The 24,621-nt window shown below is 38.5% G+C and overlaps 1 protein-coding gene across 2 annotated transcripts in view; it reads left to right on the forward strand.

Moving 5' to 3' along the window:
* SH3RF1 (SH3 domain containing ring finger 1) overlaps positions 1-24,621 on the forward strand; it is an 82,280-nt gene that overhangs the window by 54,024 nt on the left and 3,635 nt on the right. For both annotated transcript variants that reach the window (XM_068137123.1, XM_068137124.1), the window contains exons 5-11: positions 1,304-1,606; positions 2,303-2,413; positions 9,673-9,827; positions 12,786-12,956; positions 13,124-13,383; positions 17,107-17,456; positions 19,536-19,870. In XM_068137123.1, the coding sequence (XP_067993224.1) occupies positions 1,304-1,606; positions 2,303-2,413; positions 9,673-9,827; positions 12,786-12,956; positions 13,124-13,383; positions 17,107-17,456; positions 19,536-19,870 (1,685 nt within the window). The remainder of the gene's footprint in view (positions 1-1,303; positions 1,607-2,302; positions 2,414-9,672; positions 9,828-12,785; positions 12,957-13,123; positions 13,384-17,106; positions 17,457-19,535; positions 19,871-24,621) is intronic.

Genomic DNA, 24,621 nt, shown 5'->3' on the forward strand with positions numbered 1-24,621 from the left:
TTGGGTAAAATACACATTTCTTAGAAGGCACTTCAAATTTGACGTTTTGATGTGGTTTAACGCTTTGTAAACACACTCCAAATGTGCAGAGTATTTACATTTTTACAGGTTATTCAGCATTTGTACAGAACAACTGAAAAAATATGAACATCCAAAAAAAAAAAATTAGATAAAATAATCACTTTTCAATCAAAATGTCAGGAGAAAATAATGTCAGCCTGATGGGATGCAAATGGACGCTTCTGTCTTGCCCCTTTTGGGAGGTTGTTCTGTTCCCTGGGGTTTGGTGTGAAGCAGAATTGGATTTGAGGCTGCCTCTCACAGCAAAGATTTTGTCAAATGGGAAAAACAAGTAATTGTGAATGTAAGAGTGAGGTAAAAAAGCTTTTGTTCCCAAATACATCTGTTCAGAAAAACAACCGGCATAGAAATGTGGGAATAGATAAAGGGCATTTGTTGCCGAAAGGAATGAATGCTGCATTGAAACACCTCACAGCATTCCCATGGTGACCTTGAATGGTTGCTAGCAGTTCCACTGGTGAAGGCATGCAACTTCACATCTGTGTTCTGTGATAAAATAACCTTGTTTTTGCAGTTCTGTTAAAACTATGTTCTCTCAGAGAAATTTAAAATCTAAGAAATAAATTTAAAACTTATCTGAATAATGAACTTGCAAGTTAATTGGAAAAAGCTGTATGGCTATGTTTTCTGTACTATAAAAGGGGTACAAAATTATTTTGTCCATATGATCCATGCCCAATATGATCAGGAAGGAAAATTAAATTACTGTAGGTTCAGTAATTGCTCTCATTCAGTAAAATAGCAAGCAATACCAGAAGGAATGTCTTCAAGAGCCCATGTGCAAAGGTGTAGGCTAATGTCATGCCAACAAAACAAGGCTTCAAATGAAATGAACATTCAAGAAATTTTGTAATACAGGTATTTTTAGATGACAAGGTCAAAGACCACTCTGATTTAGTTTGGCTTCTAGATAACATAGGCAGCAGATATTGCTGAGTTCATCTATGCCTGGGCAAGAGCACAGGGTGCTTTCTTGACTGAAATTTTACTTCTGATGCGTAGCCCATGCCACCCCAGCAATAAGTGTTGAGTTTTCAGTGAAAAACTTGTCACTGTGTAATGACTAATTTGTAGAGTAGGTCAGTATATTGCAGTTTTAAATTGCATGGTTTAACTTCCATTATGAATAACAGGAAAAATAGGTATTTTTATTAGTTGTTGTTGTTATATTCAGGTGATTTTTATGAATAAATAAATACTAATGTGTGACTATCTTTTGTAGTTTAACACAGCAGCCAAACAGCTGATAGAATTGGATAAGGCCTCAGGTTCTGCTGCTGACTCTGGAGAAGGCACCTCTGGGGCAGCCCACAACAATTCAACCCAGAAGCACACTGACACTAAGAAAAACACCAAAAAAAGGCACTCCTTTACCTCCCTCACTATGTCCAACAAGTCTTCACAGTCTTCTCAGAATCGCCATTCAATGGAAATCAGTCCTCCTGTCCTCATCAGCTCCAGCAACCCAACCGCAGCAGCCCGCATAAGCGAGCTGACAGGACTATCCTGTAGTGCCCCTTCTCAGGTATTTATGTGAAATGGAATCTAAATCCTGTGTGCAATTTTTAAAATAATTATAAAGGCCTCTGATCTTGTCAGATTACTTATCTCAAATTATTAGTTATATGTAGCTAATATTAACATAACAGTTATGTAATGTTTATTTTCCAAGATGAGAACATTTAAGGAAAACATTCTATGCATTGATAACAAATATTTTTGGTATTGTAAGCTAATTTTATTTTTTCACAGCTGTTAATTTCTTAAGTGCCTCAAAGATTTTAGTTAAACTGTGGAAACCAGAAAATGAAGTGATTTAATCTATTGTTTTTTTTTCCTCCCTAAGTGGAGTATAATATTGGATATTAATAAAGCACATGCAAATAAAGTTGAATGCAACTTGAAAATTAAGTGCATTTCAGAAATCTATGATACTGATTTGGTTGTGACAAGTAGAAACATTTATTTGTCTTTATTTATTTGTTAATCTGTTGCTTCAAAGATTTTAGTTGGAAGCTACAATAGTTTGTGAACAATTGTCTGTTTCGCATATAGATTAAGTTTTGGGACAAGAGATAGTAATGGAGACTAAGAAGTGTTGGTATCACTTTACATGAGCTAGTACCGGTGATTTTGACCATGAAGCTTACAGCTGTGTTAAAACCAGCTCTTATTAAACTACTCAGAAGTGACCCTCTGGTTTTGTTTTTGACTTTGACAGGTTCATATTGGTACTACAGGGCTGATAGTGACTCCACCCCCTAGCAGCCCAGTCACAACAGGACCTTCATTTACCTTCCCATCAGAAGTTAACTACCAAGCTGCTCTTGGTGTAAGTACGGTTTAAAAAAACTCATCCTTCCCATTTATCTTTGCTCTATATGGTCTTTTTTCCTCCTGAGTTCCAATACAGTGATTTGGAAGGGGTTTATGATGTCAATTTATATCTACAACTGGCAGATATTTCTGTCTTACTTAAGGTTATAAAGGTACTTTGAAATAATTTTCAAACCCCTGCTTTCTCCTAATAAGATTAAATTGTGTCTATAACTGACAGATAAAGAACATACCTAGCATGTCTAAGTTAGATTCTTGGAGATCAGTATGATAAACTGTTGTAGATGGCCATCTTTTAAAGGAAGGATCTGTTTCATTGCTGTTTCCTTTGGACAAGGAAAATGACATTCAGAAAGACCAGGGTTTCATTACAAGAGCAACTGAAAATCTTTCTTTTGCCATGCTTGTATTGTAGAAGCTTTGGAATGTCCTATATCATACTGTGCTTATCAGAGCCTGTCTGCAGTAAAAATTGTGGATAACAATTCAGAGATCTTCGAGGGAATTTATCATAGGAATTATCAAAATTTTAATTCTTGTATCGAGTCTAAAAGTTGTGCCCCTAAGCTTTGGGGGGGGGCACAGTTCAATATTAAATACCTGCTTAGTTACAGAACAAAACAACCTGAAAAAAATCCCCCCCCCCCCCAAAAAAAATCCCATTTAGGTGCCTAATTATCCTTACAAGTCTTTAAAGCAAGTAAAAGACAGTGAATAGCCTTGCTGCTAAATTTATCTGGGTTTGCTTTGAACTTTTGGCACTTGGATCATTTTGAATATTTGTTTGTAAAATTGAAGGCAGACTTGTCTGTCTTTTATTATCAACTTTCGTTAAGTAAATGTTTAGATTTGGTTTTGTTGCAGATGAGAGGTTGCATTTTGACAACTTTCATTGAGGCTCTTAATATTCTTTAGTCCTTAAAATTATGGTGCTGTCATTTTCTGAATTATCTGCTGCACACCAGAAGGCTATGTTCCCATTCAGGAAGACCTGGAGAGTTGGTGGAGAAGAACCCAATGCCAATTTATCCAGGGCAGGTGTGGAGCCAAGCACGTGGGGTGGGAATAACCCCATATACCATTAGGTTAGGAGCTAACCTGCTGGAAAGCAGTCTGTGGATCAGCTGTGCAATCCTGCTCTTAAATTTATACTAATCTGGAACCACTTAATAATCACTTAATATTTAGATTCGTATTTTAATGTCATAGAGTGGTTGAGGTTGGAACGGACCTTTGGAGGTCTAACTTCCCTGCTCACCCAGGGCCACCTAGAGCCAGTTGCCAGAATGGTATCATGTGAGCTCCACAACTCTGGGAAACTTGTGCCAGTGCTCAGTTGCCCTCACAGTGAAAAACAGTTCCAGATTTTCAGAATGACAGCCCTGTGTTTCAGTTTGTGTTTCATGGATCACCGCTTTGTACATACCCTTTATGTATTCATGCACATTGATGAGATCCCCTGAGCCTTCTGCAGGCTGAACAGTCCCAATTCTCTCGGTCTTTCCTTAGGAGAGATGCTCCATTCCCTTTATTATCTTCATGGCCCTTTGCTGGACTCTTCAGTATGTCCAGATCTCTTTTGCACTGGGGAGCCATGAACTGGACACTGTACTCAAGGTTTGGTCTTATCAGTGCTGAGGAGAGGGGAAGGATCACCTGCCTTAGTCTGCTAGGAAGACTGCTCCTAATGAAGCCCAGGATACCATTATCCTTCTTTGTCACAAGGGCACATTGTTGGCTCACGAGGTATACATCTAACCGTAGAAATAATTAGCTGCTTGTGTATTAATCCAGGTTATCTTTTATAATTCTTTTATCCTGTCCTTCAGGATAAAAGAGAACTGAGCAAACAAAATTGGGTTTGGTATCATTTGTGCTGTTAGGCATAACACAAGTGTAGCTAAAATACATTCTGCAAACACTGAATAATTGATTTGATTTGTGGCTGAGCTGCGTTTGAGAGAGGATGGGGTGGGCAGAACTCAAAGCATAATTTCAAAAGTCCTATCGGAATTTGGCTACCTTTTTTTTTTTTTCCCTCTCAGCAACAAACACTTTTGTTTGTTACTAAGAATCAGTAGTTCTTTTTTTGATGCCAGCATGGAAAAATTCTTTATTTTGGTGCTCTTGCAAAGTCATTAAGCCACCTTGGGTGCTTCAGTTGCGTAAGCTTGTTCAAAAGCAGTCTCACCATTGGTACCCACAGGAATTAAATTACAGTGCTAAATGCAGCATGGAGTGAAACTCCTGCCACATGATTGTCTTGTATCCCGGAGTGCTACCTTCCCTTTGTGGTAACCGTGTTCTTGATTATGTTTCCAATTAGGCATATAATTTCCATTCAGAATCTGAATTATTGTCTGCCACCTTCTTCAAAAGTCAGTAACCTTCTGTACATAATTTTCTGCTTCTTCCTGACAATTTTTTTTTAGCATGACTAAAATACAAGCTGTAGCTCAGGCTACAGTGAGGTTTCTCATCTGTTCTTTTATTATAGATGATACTAGATGATGATGCAGCTTATAGTCATAGACTGCAAAGTGTGTCTTTTGTGTCCACTTTCCTTTGTTTGATAAACTCTTGGTTTAATTTTAAAAATAATGCTTTTGACAGGTCAAGACAGAAAGTGATGTTCTTCTCTCTCAGGATGTTTCCCTTCTTGGAAATACCTGCCTGACATTCTGAGCATTCATTTTAATTGTACTGCGTCATATATCAGAATAGTTAGCTTGAGTCCTTTTGTATTTTTTGTCTTTGTAAGTATAAACACCTGTTTCTCCCTCTAACTTTTTTCTTCATTTTTGAACACTAAGCAAATGACAAAGAAGTTAGATTGAAGGAGGGAGAGTTTCTCTTTAGCATCAAGATAGTTTAATTGAATCTTCTTCTTGTCAATCATTTTGGTGTTTATAACACTACTTGAAGTAACTGACAACACTATTTAAAGTAATTGACTGTTCATTGAGATCAAGCTCTTTATGCAGCTTTTACTTCATGGCAAGCTCAGATTAAGGGTAAAAGAAGAAATCAGAGAATGAGTGTAATATCCCATCAGTGAAGAGAAGTATATATTTATTACAATCCTGAATTTATTCATCTTTGTTACATTTATCTGTCCTGATTCTGAGCAAAGAAAAGCTAGTATGTTCTTTTTGTGTTGTTAAGAGGAGATATTTTGAGCTGTCCTGGGTAGCAAGTTTCTTTAAAACAATTGAGATTAATTCCCAGTCCAAAGGAACCTGTGAGTTTTTCATCTGATGCATGTATAGGATCACATTTTAGTTTGCCATGTTATTTTGGGAAGTGTTCCTGTAGTTCAAAAAATGTCAGTTGTGTTAATTTATTTTGTCTGTAATCATATTTTGTAGAGGCAGTGTATTACCAGCCATTGTATGAAGCAAGTAATTTGCAAACTGGTGGTCAATATTGACACAAATAAGACCTGGGAATGGACATGCTTTTGCCAAGTGACCAAATACTCTATCTGCTGCTTGTATCACTCAAGAAAATACTAATTTGTGTTCAGAAAACCTGGTAATTTATTTAAAGGTTTTATTTTACAGCAGCAGTTCCTTAGGCTAGTTCATTAGCTAGCAGCATTAATTCTCATTTTAAAGTCTGATTCTTTGAAATGGAAGAATCTCTGAACTAAGACAATCTTCTCGCACCTGAGACTCATGACTATGATATTATCGCTTACATTGTTCTCTGAAACTTCAAACTGCAACTTTGCCCTTAGTGGGGGAATTGATTGGTTTGCGCTTTTTGGCCACTGGCATTTTTGAACCTTGTAGGTGGTTTGTGTTACTTGAAGTTCTTCATAAAATATAGATAGCTGATGTCAAGTTCAGTAGTTGTTGGGCGAAAATGTGTACTTAAAATTATGTAAGACTCATTTACTTGGGAGGAAATTCTTGGATGTAATTTATAAGGTAATTATCTAATGGAGAAGATCTAGTTACCATAGCCTTTACTTAAAAAGGCTCTTAAATAAGTATGTAATTTGAACCATGATATGGAAAAAATAGATTAAATACACCACAGCAAAGGTAGGGGAACATTCAAAAGCAGCAGAAAGAAAACAGAATATAATAGCAACATAAAACTTACCTTCCTCTCATTCTGCCTTTGTGGTCTCTTAAGAAGTTAAAAGTATTTTGGACTGCAATCAACCTAGTTATCCGTATTGCTACTTCTGCAGATTGGATATGTTGACTCTGAAATGTAATGGTGTCTTGATACGTGCATTTAACTAGCAGAAATACATGGGCTATATTTGGATTATTAAAATATCCATTTTTTTCCCTACTTGTGTTTTCTGGTCCACACATGAAAAAAAGGAAAGAAAAAATAATGGAGACCCTCTGTGTTACAGTATAAAGGGTAGTCTGAATTATTAATGAGGCCAAAGTTGTGAGGTTGGTAGTATCATGATGACATTTAGTTGCCCTTCATGTAGTTCCTGCTAATTCAGTAAGGAGGACATTTAAAGAAATACTGTTGGAGTTCTAATAAACAAATGTTCAACTTCTGCTGGGAAGAGGAAGCAGCTGAGAGAAATGATAAGGGTTCATATGAGAGGCCTGTTCTTTACAGCATTTATTTATAGTTTAGGAATTTTGTTAAACATGAGCTATAATCTGTTAGTCCTCGGGATTTTGCAAGTCATAGTTTTTTTCCTACATCTTGTGGGAGTAAAGACAGAATGAACTCTTTGTTTTTCCCCATTGCTGTGCCTTTTCTAACTCTTAGGGTGAGCCAATTATTGATCTTCAGTTGACTGGTATGGGAATGCAGCCTAATTAAACTCAGCAACATGTATGCATTTCTAGAGCATGAGTACAGGTACTATTTGAAGACTTTACATAAATTATCAAATGACAAACTGTTTCATCTTTCAGTTTAAAAGTAAATAAATAACTTATTTGTGGTTTTATATGCTTGAAACTGTACTTATCTGAAAAGCAGTTGCAGAAACATTTAGGTTTTATACCTCAACTATGTGAAATAAAAATAATTAATTGTATAAGCATATTTTAGTAAATCGTGAGGTTTGCATATATTCTTTCACAATATTAACTATGGAAACCATCAAAACTATCTTGTGGTCTGGAGGCAGGTGTTTTTTTGCAATAGCTAGAATAATGGTTATATGCCAGAAAACTGTTGAAAACTTGGCTAGAGCATTTGGGTTTATTTTATCAAGTTGTAGCAGTGGAAGCCGAGGAGCATTAGTCCTCTAAAGCCTATCGGGTAGTTTATTTAAATTTCGAAGAACTTGCCAAGTGCTTAGTAGTTTAATTGGGCTGTGGCTCACTGCAGGTTTCATTACCATACTAATAGACACAGGGAGGGGAGCAGAACGTGAATAAAGCAGAATAAAATAGAGCTGTGAAGGTGCTTTTCTTGCAGCTAAAAATTCTGTGTATATTGTGTATTGAAATGAATAAAATACAGTGCCCAGCATTTATAGCTTTAGAGGTGCAGGAAGTGTGGAATCATGACAACCGTGATGTTGAGCATGAATAGGTTTAATTATAAAGATTTACAGCTAATCATCTCCTAATTTGGATTTACAGTTTCTACCATGTATAAAGAAATCTAGATGCCTAAAGAAAGATTTGAATTTATGTTCTTTAGGCAGGTTGCGTAAAACTTAGCTGAATTCAAGTTGAACATGAGAATCTAAGACATTTGTTGAAGCTGACTTGGAGGGGGAAATAACATCTGCTGTAAAGCAGCTGGAAGAGAAATGTTGGTATTTAAAAAAAAATACTGGATGGATGATGAGGTAGAATCAGAAGAAAATGCAGCTGATGTTCTTGCAAATACCTCAACCAGAGCTCACAATGATGTTTCTCCAGCATGTCATGTCTGCTTTGTGTTAAGATACAGAAGGCCTATTTGGTCTCAAGAGATTGTTAATGTCCAATCAGAAGAATTTCACAATAAACCATGCATTTGTATCATGCTCAAGAATAATAATTTTGACTGAAAAATTGGAAGAGTTAATCAGTTTTCTCTGGATTTGAAAGCTTTTCATCATGCAGTTCTTTGCAGTGTTTTGACAACATAGGACTATTTCAGAGTGCTGTCCTTTTATAAATACTTTCAGCAAATGCAGCAAGGTAATAATCATGCAGTGTAACTTATTTTCCACCTTGAGAAGTAGGCTGTTTGAGGGGAATTAAAATGACTTTCAATTACATCATTTCCAAATTGATAATGTAATGCTGTGCATTTATAAACTGGCATAGTGGATGATCCAGGCAGTACTTCAGGACATTGTGTTGATTTATATTTTCATTAGGTGGTTTTTCAACCTCAAGTGTCGGTGATTTAGAGTTTTGTTTCAACATTAAAGGGTTGTGTTAAATTGAAGATCATGTTGAAATGAATTCACTCTTTCATGTAAAAGGTCGGAGGTTTTTTATTACTCTTTTTGAGTGTGTTGTAACACAAATAATTATTTTTGGAAAAGGGGAAGGAAAAGTTCTCTTTTTGTGAGGGACTTTTCCCAGGAGTGTCAGTACACGAGGCCCTAAAGAATTGTCTGAGCTTTACAGCACAGAAGGTAACAATTGCTCCATTGATTATGAAAAGGCATAGAAGCCTGTAGGCAGGACGTCCATTCCGATCTGCCTATAAAGGAACTGTGCCTTTTTACTGGGGTGTTTGTTAAAGATTACCCATCTTGATAATACTGAATTTCAAAAGCTAACTTTTTGAACTAGAAGAATAGGAGAAAGGGGTAACAATAGCTCAATGACTATGGTCTCACATTGTGCTTGCTTTTGTAACCCATACATCAAAAGGAAATTTCCCCCAGAAGGGGTGATTTTGGGTGCAGTGCTGCTGAGTTGCGTATTATGTTTCAGCTCTAGATTACAAAAACAATCATGTTTTGAAGTACAGTCAGCAGTAGGGTGCAAAATGTACCTCCTGGAAGGCTTCTAAATTTGTGTTGAGTCCTAACCTAAAGATGCTGTAATTAGGAACAATGCTTTCCCTTTTTCTTATGCTGAGAAATTGCTTATCATTTGCTTAATTAGCTGCTGAGACTTCAAGGTTTTAAAATGGAAAAATATAACTCTCCAGTTATATCATACAAGTAGGTAAAGTAATACTGAACTAAGCTGGTTTTCCCAATTCCCTATAATGTCATACTTCTTTTTGCAGCTGATTCAGCTCATCAAACAATATTTACCATCTGTTGCCCTTTTTTCTTTTTTTTCTTTTTGGTTATAAAATCAGAATATGAATCCCCCACTTCCACCACCGCCTCTCTTGTCTGCTGCAATCATTGCCTCAGCATCTTCTGGACCTCAGTCTGCAGGGGTAATGGCAAGGCCTACATCAGCATCAACTGAACAAATGGCACATTTACGACCACAGACACGTCCAAGTGTGTAAGTAAAACTGAAATTTTTCACCAGTCAGAACCAGAAATGGGATTGGTAACTCTGTATGTACTTGCATCATGCCAGCTGGCTGTGTTGTCCTAGAATTCCCAGAAGGCCGAGCATGCAACTCAGAACAAAACCATCAAAACCACACTGACAGGTGATATCCCCAAATAGCCTTCATATTGAGAGTTATTTTATGTCTTAGGAAATACAATCAGCTTCTGCTGTGTCTATAAAGGACTCACTTCAAAAATACACTTATACAGAAGGTGGTCCCAGCATAAGGACATCAAACTGCTGAAGCAGGTCCAGAGAAGAGTCACAAAGGTGATCAGAGGGCTGGAGCATCTCCCTTGTGGGGACAGGCTGTGAGAGCTGGCGTTGTTCAGCCTGGAGAACATGTGGCTCTGAGGAGACCTTGTAGCGACTTTCCAGTACCTGAAGGAGGCCTACAAGAAAGCCAGTAAGGGACTCTTTACAAGGGCTTGTAGAGGTAGGATGAGAGGAAATGGATTTAAGCTTGAGGAGGGTAGATTTAAACTAGGTATTAGAAAGAAATTCTTTACAGTGAGGGTACTGAGACACTGGAACAGGTTGCCCAAGGAGATTCTGGATGCCCCCTGTATGGAGGTGTTCAAGGCCCTTGAGCAACCTGGTCTAGTGGAATGTGTCCCTGCCCATGGTATGGGGGTTGTAGCTAGATCATCTTTAAGGTCTCTTTCAACCCAACCTATGCTATGAATCTATGAAGATGAATGAATCCTTGAGTTAGTGATGAATACTGTGTAACTTACAAGTACCAAATAGTGGAGTGAATTTTTTCAGTGTTATATATGGTGTGAAAAGGGTATTCTTGCACCAAAACACAGGAAGTGCAGTATTTCATTTAGACTGTTTTACTATCATGTCATTGTCAGATTGCTTGTCTAAGTTGCAATTGAAATTTGACTGAAGAGACTTATGGTTCACTTAATTAGATGTCAATTTGGAATGAAGGCAGAAAGCTGCTAATTAACATTGTGTCTTCACACTCGTAATACAAGCGCATGTGTGTGACCCTTCTGGCTGAAAATATTGTGTGTATTAACATGTTCTGCTACAAGTTCACCATGACCTAGCAATGTGCCCTTTTGGCCAAGAAGATTGACAGTATTTTGGGGTGCATTATGAAGAGTGTGGCCAGCAGGATGAGGGGGGTTCTCCTCCCCCTCTACTGTGCCCTAGTGAGGCCACACCTGGAGTATTGTGTCCAGTTCTGGACTCCACAGTTCAAGGATTTACTGAATAGAGTCCAGTGAAGGACCAGGAGCATGATTATGAGGAGAGGCTGAGAGACCAAATGCTCCTTAGCCTGGAGAAGACTGATCCTACCAATCCTTGTCCAGAGAGGTGGTAGAGTCTCTTCCTCTGGAGATTTTAAAAATCCCCCTGGATGCGATTCTGTGCAACCTGACCTAGGCATACCTGCATTAGCAGTGGGGTTGGACTAAATGATCTCCAAAGGTCTCTTCCCCTAGCATATCTTTTTGTTGGGAAACTTCTTTGTGTGCAGCTTGGAGTGGCTGAACCATCTAATAAGACATGTTTGAATCATTACTTTTGTTCTGTGTCTTTATTTTTATCTTCCCACCAGGTTACCTCCGACTCCAAAAGAGCACCCTTCTTGTGTAGCAGGTGCATGTGGATGTGGACTGTTTCTTTGGTGTCAAGCATTTTAGCACTGCTTCTTACAGATTATTGTGCTTAGTGTAGCTAATCAGGTTCCCATCTCATTTATTCCTATCTTCCACCTTCAAAGAGTTGCTCTGTGTGAGGATGCTAATGAAATTTGGAATGATGTGACTAAAAGGGAAGTTAATGAACACCAATTAAAGAACATCAGTTGCTTTCCTATAGAGCTTCAGTATGTGACTTTGTAGATCACCCCTAAATCATGTACCAGTGAAGCCTTTTGTTGCTAGTGCATCATATGTTGCCTTTAATGCATATTTTGGACTTGCTTTGTCAGGTACCTATATTACTTTCAAAGCATTTTCGTAGGTAATGCAAAGTTTCCTGTCTGGACATCAAGGAACAAAAATGTAATGCAAACAGGAGAAGCATGCAGTTAATGCTATTGCTGCTGTGTGCAAGAGAGAATTTGGACAAAGTAAAGTTTTTGTAAAGCCACTTTTTTACCTTCAGTGTTACAAGGGGGAGTGGGAAGGACTGGCTTTGCAAGTAATTGTGGGTCCTTTTCCAAGAAAGGGGCTATGCTACCCCTCTACATTAATTGACCACCTTGTGGAAAATATATTCTTTTTGAGAAAATGTGGTATATTAGAATGCTAATTCACTATGATTACAGATGTACTGAATGATGCATTAATGCTGTTTAGAAGGAAAAAAAGGAGATAAACTTTACAAGGGAAGAGCTGATAGCTACCTTACCTGTTGATTTCAAGTTCTAGTAACATACCTTTTTCTTATTTTTTTGGCACTGCAGTTCCACAGGGAGATTCCAGTTTTGCAATTTGAAAACTCCTTCAGATAGGGATCTATCACTCCCAACTAACAGAAGTTCTTTGTGCTCCCCACCCCTCAAAAAAAGAAAACAACCCACAAAAAACCCAACTTGGCACAAGGTGTAAGAGATACTGGAAGCAGGTGTAGGGGGAGAGAAGTGGAATATGCTGGGATATCTAGTTGCTAAAACACCTATTTAATGGAGTCTACTAAATTAAGAAAATGGAGAGTCTTACGAGAACTACTGTACGTTACATTCAAGTACAGTTAGGAGAACATCCTTAGTGGTCATTTCCCTTAATAGTGCTGTAACACTATTAAGTATGTTGGATCAACTAACACATAACCCTTTCTGCCATGCCTTCTCATCTCTGACTTAACTCTCTGCCAGAAAACACAAGTGATGTTTTAAATTGGTTTAGGTTTATCAACTGCACCTACTTTCCTGTCTTTCAGGTATATTGCTATATACCCTTACACTCCTCGAAAAGATGATGAACTGGAACTGCGGAAGGGAGAAATGTTCCTAGTGTTTGAGCGCTGTCAAGATGGCTGGTTCAAGGGAACTTCCATGCACACGAGCAAGATTGGTGTTTTTCCTGGAAATTATGTGGCTCCAGTTACAAGGTATATTTTCATACAAGTGTCTAAATAAATAGTTTATCTGGTTTCAAGTCCAGAATTATTCTGGTTTTGTCTTTAATACTAAATTTGGCTAGTAGAAGAGCTGTAGGTTTTAGCAAACCAGCTCATTTTTCAGTTGTGTTTTAGTGTTTTGCTTTTAATTTTGGCAGGACAGGGACAAGTGCATCGCAAACAAAAGTTCCCATGTCTACTGCTGGCCAAACGGGACGAGTGGTGACTATGGTCAGCCCTTCCACTGCTGGTGGAACATCGCAGAAGCTCCAGGGGAATGGTGTGGCAGTGAACTCCAGCACAGTACCCACAGCTGTGGTTTCAGCAGCACATATCCAAACTAGTCCGCAAACCAAGGTCATTATGCATGTGACAGGACAGATGACTGTCAACCAGGCTCGCAATGCAGTTCGAACAGGTAAAAATAAGACAGAATAAAGTAGGGTTTTTGTGTGGTAGATAAACTGTAGACAAGCTGTCTGGGCAAATGGCTGGAGTTAAGATATGTGTAAATATGTGCTGGGATATTATTATAAGACACTTTACATTTCAGGTCTTTTTGAAAGTTGAATGCTTTCTGAAATGACAGTGTATCTGAATGGTTGAATCTTTTATTATTCTTCTCTAAGCAACTATGTGTATATACGTACTCCAGTGTTGGGAATTTATTTGGAAGTACTTTAGGTGGATTTTTTTTTGTTTGTTTGTATTGTTTTGTTTTATTTTTCATTCTGGGAATATCTAGTATGGGGACATCCTTTGAGTTTCCCCAGTCATATGCAATCATACAGTACTAAAAGTGATAAAGAGCATCTGAGTCATACCTTTGTTTTTAACTTGTTAGCTGCATAACAGCTAGAAATTGCTCTAGTTCAGCATTCACTTTTCAATTATATCCTAACATCTTTGATGACCGTCAGCATTCATTCCTTCTTCATTTTCAGGTCTCTGGCTCAGGATTGGTCCTTAGGCATTCCATTGTTTTTTCTCTGATGTTGATTGCAACCTCTTGCAGCTTTGACTCTGAAACATTAAGGCTACACTGGTTTCAAGATCCATATGATCTGTGTCAAAAAATTCTCTATTTCTGACAGGTATAACTCTGCCTTTACTGTCTGGGGCAGGCCACATCATAGTTAAACACGCCTTCTTGTTATTTAAACCCAGATCCAAAAAGACTGATAGTGGAGCTTTTGTTTACCAAATCCATGCACTCCTCTGTGGATTTGCCAGGCTAGAAACATACCACACAACTGGAGCCTAATCTATTCCAGTTGCTCCTAGGGCCTCAAAAGAAAAGACAAAAGTAAATATTTCATTTCAAACTCTCCCAGTGTTCTCTCTTTCAGCCTCGAGTTTGGTGCCTGAGGTTTCTTGACTGAATTGTGACAAAGGGTTTCTTTAATCATGAGATTCTGATTGGCAAAGCAGAAGAGAAAGCAAAAGATGCAAATGGTATTATCTGTAAAGCTACTGTGGCCTCCAAAAGCATTTCTCTCTCTGCACTGCTGTCGAGGTGAATTAGTGTACAGTTCCATTCAGCTGGAAAACGTGACAGTACACTTCCCATCAACTTTTCAGGTCCAAAATGGAAAAATCAAAGGGACTGCACTCTCTTCAGAGAGCACTTGACATTGTGTCTTGGTGTAAAGGTGTACTGTTGAATCACAAATACAGACCTGGCCCTTACAGGAGTTGAGAACTCAAACAATAATGACTGCTTAATGTTCAAAAGTTACAGAGAACCTTGTAGTCATCATATGAAATATGATCACTTTGAGCTTTCCCTTGCACCTTTGGCTGAGTGTTACTATATTGATGATGCTTCTCAGATCAGTGTTGCGTTTTGCAGGGCTGTTCATCAGTTTCAGTTTAGCTCAGGACTTCAAGGATCTTTCTAAAAATGATCTTAGTGAGACATTGCTTGGTATCCCCTTTGCTGAGGCAGGGTATGCTTTCTTTATTTGAAAAGAATGAGGAAAAAAAAAGTATATTCTGCCGCTGTCATTAAAGGATTAACCGTATGAAATAGGATGACTTTATAGTAGTACTCCATTGATTGCATGTGAGCATAGACATATCTTGAAGAATAGCAGCTACTTGTAAGAAAACTTGCCTTTGTCTCATGAACAGAAGGCAGCAGTAATAATTGGTTTTTGCAGAAAATCTTTCAGTACTCTCTTTATCTTTTTGAAGTGTTCACAGTACTCAGATGAGGAAGGGTCTGCTACAGAGGATGAGGTTATGTATCAGAAAATAGCATTTACTGGTGCTTTGTTTTTAAGAAAGAAAGAATTGGTGGTTATTACTGTAGATACTGTAATTGGGAATAATACTGTAGGACTGTTATATCAAATGTGCGAACTTTGACAGTCTTCTCTATTATACCTAGACCTTGCATCTGGATCAGGGCAATCCCAAGCACTGATACAGGCTGGGCAGTGAGTGGCTTGAGAGCAGCCCTGAAGAAAAGGACTTGGGGGTGCTGGTGGAGGAGAAGCTCAACATGAGCCACCAGTGTGCACTTGCAGCCCAAAAATCCAATTGTATCATGGTTTACATAAAAAGTGTGGCCAGCATGTTGAGAGAGGTGATTCTGCCCCTCTATTCCACTCTGATGAGACCCTACCTGGAGTAATGAATCCAGTTCTGGAGCCCCTATTACAAGAAGGATATGGACATGGTGGAATGTGTCCAGGGAAGGGCCATGAGGATGATCAGAGGGATGGAGCACCTCTCCTATGGAGACAGATTGAGAGAGTTGGGACTATTCAGTCTGGAGAAGAGAAGGCTCCGAGGAGACCTTATTGTGGCCTTCCAGTATCTGAAGGGGACCTACAAGAAAGCTGGCAAGGGACTTTTTAGGGAGTCAGGTAATGATAGGACTAGGAGGAATGGAACAAAAATAGAAATGGGTAGATTCATCTTGGATGTTAGGAAGAAGTTCTTCACCATGAGGGTGGTGAGACACTGGAACAGGTTGCCCAAGGATGTGGTAGAAGCCCCATCCCTGGAGATTTTTAAAGCCAGGCTTTAAGTGGCTCTGAGCAGCCTGGTCTAGTCTGAGGTGTCCCTGCGCATGGAAGGGGAGTTGGAACTAGATGATCCTTGAGGTCCCTTCCAACCCTGACAATTCTATGATACTGCTGATGCAATCTAACCAAATTACCAGGGGAATCTTCAGAGAGCAAAATAAAGAGAGTAAGTGCTGGAGGCTTAATTCAAGGATATTACTTACAGCAAGCCCAAAACTCTAAATAGTATCTGAAAAGTCAGAATGAATTGACACATGAGATGTGCATGCATCAAGCTCGAGAGATGACCCCACTTAGCACTGGGATGATGTATTTTGCCTGCACTTCATACCGCTCAGTGCTTTTGGGTCACCTCACCAACTTGGTTGTGTTTGACACATGGTAGCAATGTTGTTTCTTAGATCGGACAAATTAGTTCATGCAGAGCTCTGTGCTTTGCAGCTCGGCTGCGGCACAGGTTATTGTAGTCAATCCTGCACTACTCCACAACTCCTAGTCTAGACGTTCTTTTATTTCACAGGGGTACGAGTAAATCCACTTCTAAATTTAATCATCCCAAGAGACATCAGCTTACGTTTTCAGAGAAACCACTCATAGAAGTAATTGTCACTGTAATTACTGTTTGAAAGACCCACTGAATCTGTTGTGGATTTTGTGACTTGTTGAGGGAAAACAATCCAATTATATTTTTAGCAGCTTTATAAGGAGTGTTTCTTCTTACTTTATCTTATGTGCCCTGACAACTACACAGCATGTTAAAAGGAACGAACAAGTTCTAGTCAGTATTTAGCTAACTCCTGTGAATTGAAATGCAGCCTTCACTTTCCATCTCCATCTGCATGTGAAGCATTTTGCGTGGCAGTTTGGATTTCCCCACAGTAGTTGGAGTGCTGTTATTCTTTGATTGCATACTGATGCAAATAGGGTAGCATAGTTCTTTATTCTGGTGAGATAAATTTGATGCTGTGTGAGACATAATTACAGTAATATAAATGGAAGTTCCAAAGGTAGGAAGGAAGCTTCTTGGGGCTGATTAGCCACCACACAGTGACTCTACCTCTGCCTTGTGAAAAAACAAACTCATATGTTTCATTCTTTTGTTCTAGTTGCTGCACACAGTCAGGAAAGACCTACGGCAGCAGTCACACCCATACAAGCACAGAGTTCAGCATGCCTTATTCCTGCAGCTGTGATCATTCCACACCACTCCGTTGCCTCCCAGCAGCTCCAGCCCCAGCTTCCAAATACAGCTTCTTACGTCACAGCTGTGAATGTGAACCGCTCAACCGTGCCACTGCCATGTGCAGCAGCTTCTTTGAATTCTCCCAACATTGCTGCTGTGTCCTTGGAGGGAGATCTTGGTGGGAGAACTGTAAACGCTCACCCTGGAGCTCCTGCATCTCCAGAGAGTGCTGGTGGAAATGCTGCCATCAGTAAAGCAGACAAGGATGTCAAGGTGGGTAGAGAATAAAATAATTCCCTTGATTTCTCTCACTTTCTTCATGCAAGAGATACATTTGCTGAATAGCAGCATTGTAAGGTTTTTAAGACTGAGTCTGAAACTCAGGCAGCCATTTTGTCAGCTATGGGCATATTTATTATTTGCCATACAAGAATAATTTAGGATGGATAAAATACAGAACAGACCTTAGAGAAGGGTGAAAATAGAGGAGCAACTTCATGCTTTAAGCAGGAAAAACAAAAAATGAATGGGTAAAGTTCAGATGAAGTATTAGATTGACTGTTGGAATTTTAAGTATTTTGTTTTTCTTAAGCCTGCAGTCAATTTCCTGAATGCTTCAGAAAGTTGTAAGGTTAGCAAATGTTATCAGTAAGTACCTATAAACTAATAGGACTATAATGAAAAAACCCCAGCCAAACCAAAACCCCCAGAAAAATCAAACCAAAACCAAGCCAAATTAAAACAAAACAAAGAAAAACAACCCCAAACAAACAAAACCCAGCAAACCCAAAACACATTATGTTGCAGCAACATATAAAATTGTCTGACAAAATCGGTATTTTTTTAGGTTGCCTTCTTTATGAAACAGACGCCTCTAGAGATTATAACAAACATGTCACTAGCAATGTTTACGGGACAAAGGAAAAAAGCATGTAACTGTCATTTCTAAAGGTGGATCAGTGGAGTCTGTAGTGATTCCTTCTATTTGAAGCATCCTGCTCTGTAAACTCATTCTCACCATCCAACAAGTCATGTGATTGTTACACTGTAGGCAGAAGCATTCCTCCAGCTTTCTAACTGGTTTTGTTTTACAGTTGTGTTGTAGTTACAAATTTTTCTTCTTTTTACAACTTTCTTTTCTTATCATATGTTTTAGGCTTTACCTTACTACTTCGTTCACATGCACTCCTTAATGAGGCTTACAAAGATTTCGATCACAGGCTGTACACTAATCTCATCCACTTCATTTTTAATTTTTTTTAATTGTTGAATGAAGGTACCTAGATTTAATTTTAAAATTACTTTAGCCATAGCCACTGAAGTCAGACTGAGGTGCCCGTAGGCAGAGCTTTAGAAAACTTATTTATGCTTTAAAGCATAAACAAACTTATTTATGGTAACTTTACTTGGACTATGTTAATTTCTTTGAGTTTCTCTTCTTTCCTATTTGCTGGACAGCAGTTTTTTGCTGAAATAGCTTTAGGTTTTTTGAGATATTGAGGAAGGACAGAGGATTTTTCATTCATAGTTCACTGATTCCACTGCATTGCAAACTATAATAAATATCTCACATTCCTCATGCTTTTTTAAATTTTTTTTCTTCCTGTGGTTAAATAGCTTATTTTTGTCTCCAGGGCTTACAATCTGGCACCTCTCATAAGCACTAAATTCACTCAGAGTGCAACACCCTGAAAAAAAAACACCCCAAAAGACAAGAAACACAAAAGCTACTTAAATAATTCTCTTCGGGGTAAGGAATAGTCTTCAGGGATTCCTGTCTGGACAAGCAAAAAGAATGTTTACAATCCTCTCCTCTAGCGGAGCAGCAAAACACAATGCATTCCTCTTCTGGCAATTTTCTGTTAAATCATGAAGGTCTCCCCTTACTGAGGGAGGATAAGTAAAAGACTTATCTAAACAGCAGCCTCCGGGGCAGACTTTTCTCCCTGCTTGGTTTAAAATTACTCTTCATGCCTTCCTAGAAACTTCTGTGTTAACAAAATACTTTATTTCAGAGATTTCTCTTGTGGGAATCCAACTCCTCATTCGCTTTTCTAGATGACCTTTGGGCTAGTACCCTTGGCTTTTATAACAAGCCTTAACTAACTTAGTTAAGGACTTAGCCAATTTATTGTCTAAATACCTTACTGTTTTTCTCATTAGAATCTTAATAATTATCTTTCTCTGTTACAATTTGCATAATTGTCTTTGGTAATTTGTACAGTCTCTAATATCTCCTCGTAATTTACCACTTGGGTCCTCTCTGATCATGATGGCATCTACCAGGAGGATGTGTTCGGCTCCTCATGGGAGGCCTTTGTTCTAAAATGAGACACTGCTTTTGCTTTACAGAAAGAAAAAAAAGGTTTGCTGAAACTGCTTTCTGGAGCATCTACTAAACGCAAGCCCCGATTGTCACCTCCAGCATCACCAACACTGGAGACTGAGCAAGCAGCTGCAGAGTTAGCCCTACAAGGTGCAGTCGGGCCAGAGCTACCATCAGCTGGAGGTCACAGCAAAGCTGGGTCTTGTCCCACTGACAGCGAGGTCTCTGGGATGGCACAGGAGACATTGCATTGGAAACCAAGTTCCCTGGATTCCTCTATTCCAGTAGCACCACCACCTCGGCAGCCTTGCTCATCCCTGGGTCCAGTCCTGAATGAATCCAGGCCTCTTGTCTGTGAAAGGTAAATTATCCTGTGCAGTTAGACTCAGGCAAATGAAGAAAAAAATCCACTCTCTGACACTTGCACTGTATGCTAGAACTGCTTAAAAATGCTGAGATCTTATAGCAAGATTAAACTCACTTTTTAACAATGCTTTATATGCTTATCAACCAAAACTCTTGTCTATATTTCTATACTCTTTGTGTTATATTGAGGTTTTGGAAGGAATAGACACTCAAATAAAGTGATTGCAGGTTTGATATGAGAAATTATCTATGAGTGAGTTTAATATATGATTTCTTCAGCTGTTGCAAAGATACTTTTACTGTTCAAATGCACCATTACTGTACACTCCACATAGCAAGCTCTAGGGCAACCACACAGTCCTGGCTAGTGAGCCTGAAAAGCTCATAGTTTCTGGACTCTGAAACTGCCAGGCAGTTGCTGTTAAGTTCTGTCACTTGTCTTTTGCATCCACTTACGATTTTCAAATTTCCAGGCTTTCAGTAGACCACACAGACTGGGAAGGAAGTGGCTGTTTTCTGACCATCTCTTTTCATTATTCCTGATAGTACACAAGCAATATGAAAACAGTCATAGGATTCCTTTTGCTATATCTGCAGTTTGTGTGACATATTGTGTCCAGTTCTGGGCCCCTCAATTTAAGAAGGATATTAAGACTCTTGAATGTGTCCAGAGAAGGGCAGTGAGGGTGGTGAGAGGCCTCGAGCACAAGCCCTATGAGGAGGGGCTGAGGGAGCTGGGATTGTTTAGCCTAGAGAAGAGGAGGCTCAGGGGAGACCTTATTGCTCTCTACAACTACCTGAAAGGTGGTTGTAGCCAGGAGGGGGTTGGTCTCTTCTCCCAGGCAACCAGCACCAGAACAAGAGGACACAGTCTCAAGCTGCACCAGGGGAAGTTTAAGCTTGAGGTGAGGAGAAAGTTCTTCACAGAGAGAGTTGCTAGCCATTGGAATATGCTTCCCAGGGAGGTGGTGGATTCACCATCCCTGGAGGTGTTCAAGAGCAGATTGGACGTGGCACTTGGTGCCATGGTTTAGTAGTCATGAGGTCTGTGGTGACAAGTTGGACTTGATGATCTTTGAGGTCTCTTCCAACCTTGTTGATTCTATGATTCTGTGATACTGAAAATGATAATGGAGTTGCAATGGTAACAGCTCTCAGGCTGAACTGAGTTAGAACTACTGTTGTAGACTTTGTTCTCATACTGTTAGCTCCTGGTGTGTGGGCATACCATTGTATTTTCAGAGGTCCCTTGATCTTAAGCTATATTCATGTGTTAAAAGCTAGAGAGTATGTATGTTTCTACTTCTGTCTCACTTCTGTCGTACCTTTTAACATTTTTTAAGAGATTATCACTGTTTCTATGCAATTTTCTTGCTGGAAATTTCAATCATACTAAACTTCTGAATTTAGATGTAGACTTACAGATGGAAAATAAAACATGACTCTTCTTTAAGGATAACATTTATTTTCACATTATCCTAAGTCTGCTTGGCAAAGTCATGTTTTTATGGTTTGAATGTGAAAAGAATATCAGTTTCATCTGACATGACCAGTGGACATTTGTGTAAAGCTATTTTCATCCTCACAAAAAGAATTTTTTTTCACTTCCATGATTGATTTTTTAATTTTTTTTCTTCAGAACTACTTACAGAAAATTATGCTGTATTTTTTAAATTGATCTAGTAATAACATTTGCTCAAACATTCTTTTTATTCTATCTCTGTATCCTTGTTAATTATTAGTTCAGTGATTATTGCTTCCAGAGAAGTGCCATCACAAGGTCATCCTCCCTGGTGGTCATTCAGAACTGTGACATTCTGGTCAGTGTATTTGAATGGGATTTCATTTGGGTTCCTTTTGTCCTTTCCATTGCAGGGTTAATGTTTATACTGCTGAGGTGCTCTTGTCATGTTTCTATTTCCTTAGGTGGAATTGCTTAAAATATGTTGCTTAATCATACCTACTACTGATATTGTACACAGTATCTTCAAAATAATTGATAAGGATTGACTAATCTTTATTAGTCTGGAAGAAGGAATGCCTAAGAGAGATACTGAGGATGAAATAGTATCTTTGGTGTTGAGGAGGAAAATAGTCATGAGAATAAGCTGATGAAAAGCTGAAGAACAGAGAAAGCTCCTGCTAAGATTCTTCTCTTCACAATTCCAATCACAGACCACAATGTAATTGGAAAAAGAAATAGTACTCTTTCTATTCTGACTCTGGCTTTGCAGTGTAATTATTAGTGTTCATGTTTTATTTTCAAAGGTGACTAGAGGATTTAGAAGTTGAGTTATGCTGATTATTCTGCATGAATTAAGAGCAACATAGCTGGTTCAACTCTGGAAAATCATTTTATCCACCACAAAATGACTGGTGTAACATCTGTTTCTAGTGAGCTGGCTAGTGGCTTTAGAGACCATCAGGTTTTATCACATCTGGCAGTATTTAATGCCATTAATTAAATGCTGTATGCATTTCAATCTGCCCTGGATGAGTGTAGATTATCTGTGGGAGATTATCTGCACCTACTCAGCAGACAGAAAAGCTGCACAACAGCAGAGCATAAGTGAGTTGAAAAGTAAAATTTTTAAGTGCATGAGAAAGTAGCTAAAGCCAGAAGTTACATAATACTTGTAATAATAGTAATTCCAGCTTTCTGTGTTTGCCTCAGCTAAAATTTTCTACATGTGAGAAAATATTTTGTCCATGTGGTGATCAGGAAAACCACAAGTAATTGTCCAAAAATCAACTAGAAATAGATGGAAAGAAAAGCAGTGTTTTGTGTCTAGTGAAACAGAAGCAGTGAAGAAAGGGAGAAATACATTAAAGATACAATCTTCTTCATGTTGCTGAAAAGTGTGAGAAATGCCAATATTAGAAGTTGTAAGTAGAATGGAAAATTGTGAAGATGGACCACCACCACCTCCCACCTCAAAAGAAGAATAAAATTCACAAAGTGCAAAAACACTGTGGGATACAGCCAGATGCATTAGGAAAATCAGGAATGAACTGATGGCAAATACACTGTCTGCTTCTGGGAGGCTGAAGTGCTTTTTAAAAAAAATGATATGGTATCACTACCTGGTTAAAAGAAATTAGGATAATATTTTGAAGACTGAGGAAAAAGAAAAATTTAAGGAAAAAAGACAAAGAAAACAGAAAAACATATACTGTGCAGCTTAGGTGAATGTAAAATACTAAAGCTTATGTGACCACGAAAGATCTGCAAATTTGACCTTCAGACATTCAAAACATTTAAAGATACTGAATAGAGCGAGAAGCAAGGAAGATTGTAGCGTGGGATTGAACGTGTTTTTCCAAAACACAGGTAACGCTTAGTTAACGTGATTATTTTTCTCCAGGGACCTGGCAATGAACTTTTGAGCTGAAGCATAAGCTTTTCACTCTGCACGAAATTGGTACTTTCGGCAGTAGGTCGTAGACTGTGAAACAAGTAATAGAAAAGGAGGGGTTTATTCCATAGCTGATCAAAGGTGATCTGAACAGACAGCTGTTTGAATGTGTGGTGAGTCTGGACCTGATGACCTCAATTTGGACAAACAGAATTTGTAAAATGTGGCATAAAATTTGATCATTTGTGTAAGAAAAGAATGCGATGTGATTTAAAGGTGCAAAGGCTGATAGGTTTTTCTCTCATGAAACATTGAAAAATATAGTAAAGTAACATTTTAACACCAGCCATACTGTGCTTTGGTTTAGGCATTAGATGACAAGATGGGTATCAAAGTAGTCAAGAAGCTAAAAGTTAATGAGAAGTAGTGCATTTCTGCAGGGCTGAAGGAGTTCAAAACTGTGGAAAGCTCAGAAGAAGAGTATTTCTGTGCAACCTCTAGGAAAGGCAAAGAGAAGATTGTTTTTTGGAAAGCTGTTGGTTTTGAACACCAAGACAGGAGCCAGGGATAGAATAGACTAGTCTGTCACTTAGGAGAGCACACAGGTTACTAACAGATGGCATTAGAAACATAAGCCAGTGTGCTTCAGGTTGGACTGTTTACAAGGCAGCATTAGACAGAATGCAGTGTAAGCATTGAAAACCATGTTTTAAGAGGCTGGGCTTTGGATAAAACTAGTGCTATGTGTGTGATGGTTGATTTTCAGCTTGAAAGCAGCCTGTTTATTACATCAGTAGAAGTTCTTCGTAGCTTCATTGCAGTTCTTCATCCTTCACTATCTTGTCCTGCCTGAGTAGTTTACAGTCTTAATTAGAGTCTATTAAAAATACTTGCTTCTTATGTCCTAAGTCAACATTAAAACCCAAGTTGCTCACAGCAGCACATCTCCTAGTTTAAGGCTTTTAAACTTAAAAGCTTTTCAGTTCTACAGTCAGTCATGGATTCTACTTGATTTCAATATACAGACATTATTGGTTGTGTTAACTAGAAAGTGAGTTGCAGTATCTATCAGAGAAATTGATTAAGAAGTTGACACAATTGTCTGCAGAGATGTAACTTAAATTTTAGGTAGATGTGAACTGAAACAGTGGTAGAAGAAATTCAGTGGTGTTACGCATGTTTAAAAACAGAGACGGAACAGCATAGCCTGTTTTTAGTCCACTCAGATTTGAAATGTGATTTTTGCTGTAGAAAATTGAAGGAGGGAAAAAAAAAAAAAAAAAGTGTGTGGTTTGTGGTTTTGGGTTTTTTTTGGGTTTTAATCAATCCTTAAGAAAATTATTGAACACACAAAAAAAAATTTACACAAATGTTACACAAATTGTGCAGA

Source organism: Melanerpes formicivorus, unplaced genomic scaffold (genome assembly GCF_026170545.1).
Source record: "Melanerpes formicivorus ecotype bairdi unplaced genomic scaffold, bMelFor1.0.p_v2 SCAF_4, whole genome shotgun sequence".
Classification (NCBI taxonomy): domain Eukaryota; kingdom Metazoa; phylum Chordata; class Aves; order Piciformes; family Picidae; genus Melanerpes; species Melanerpes formicivorus.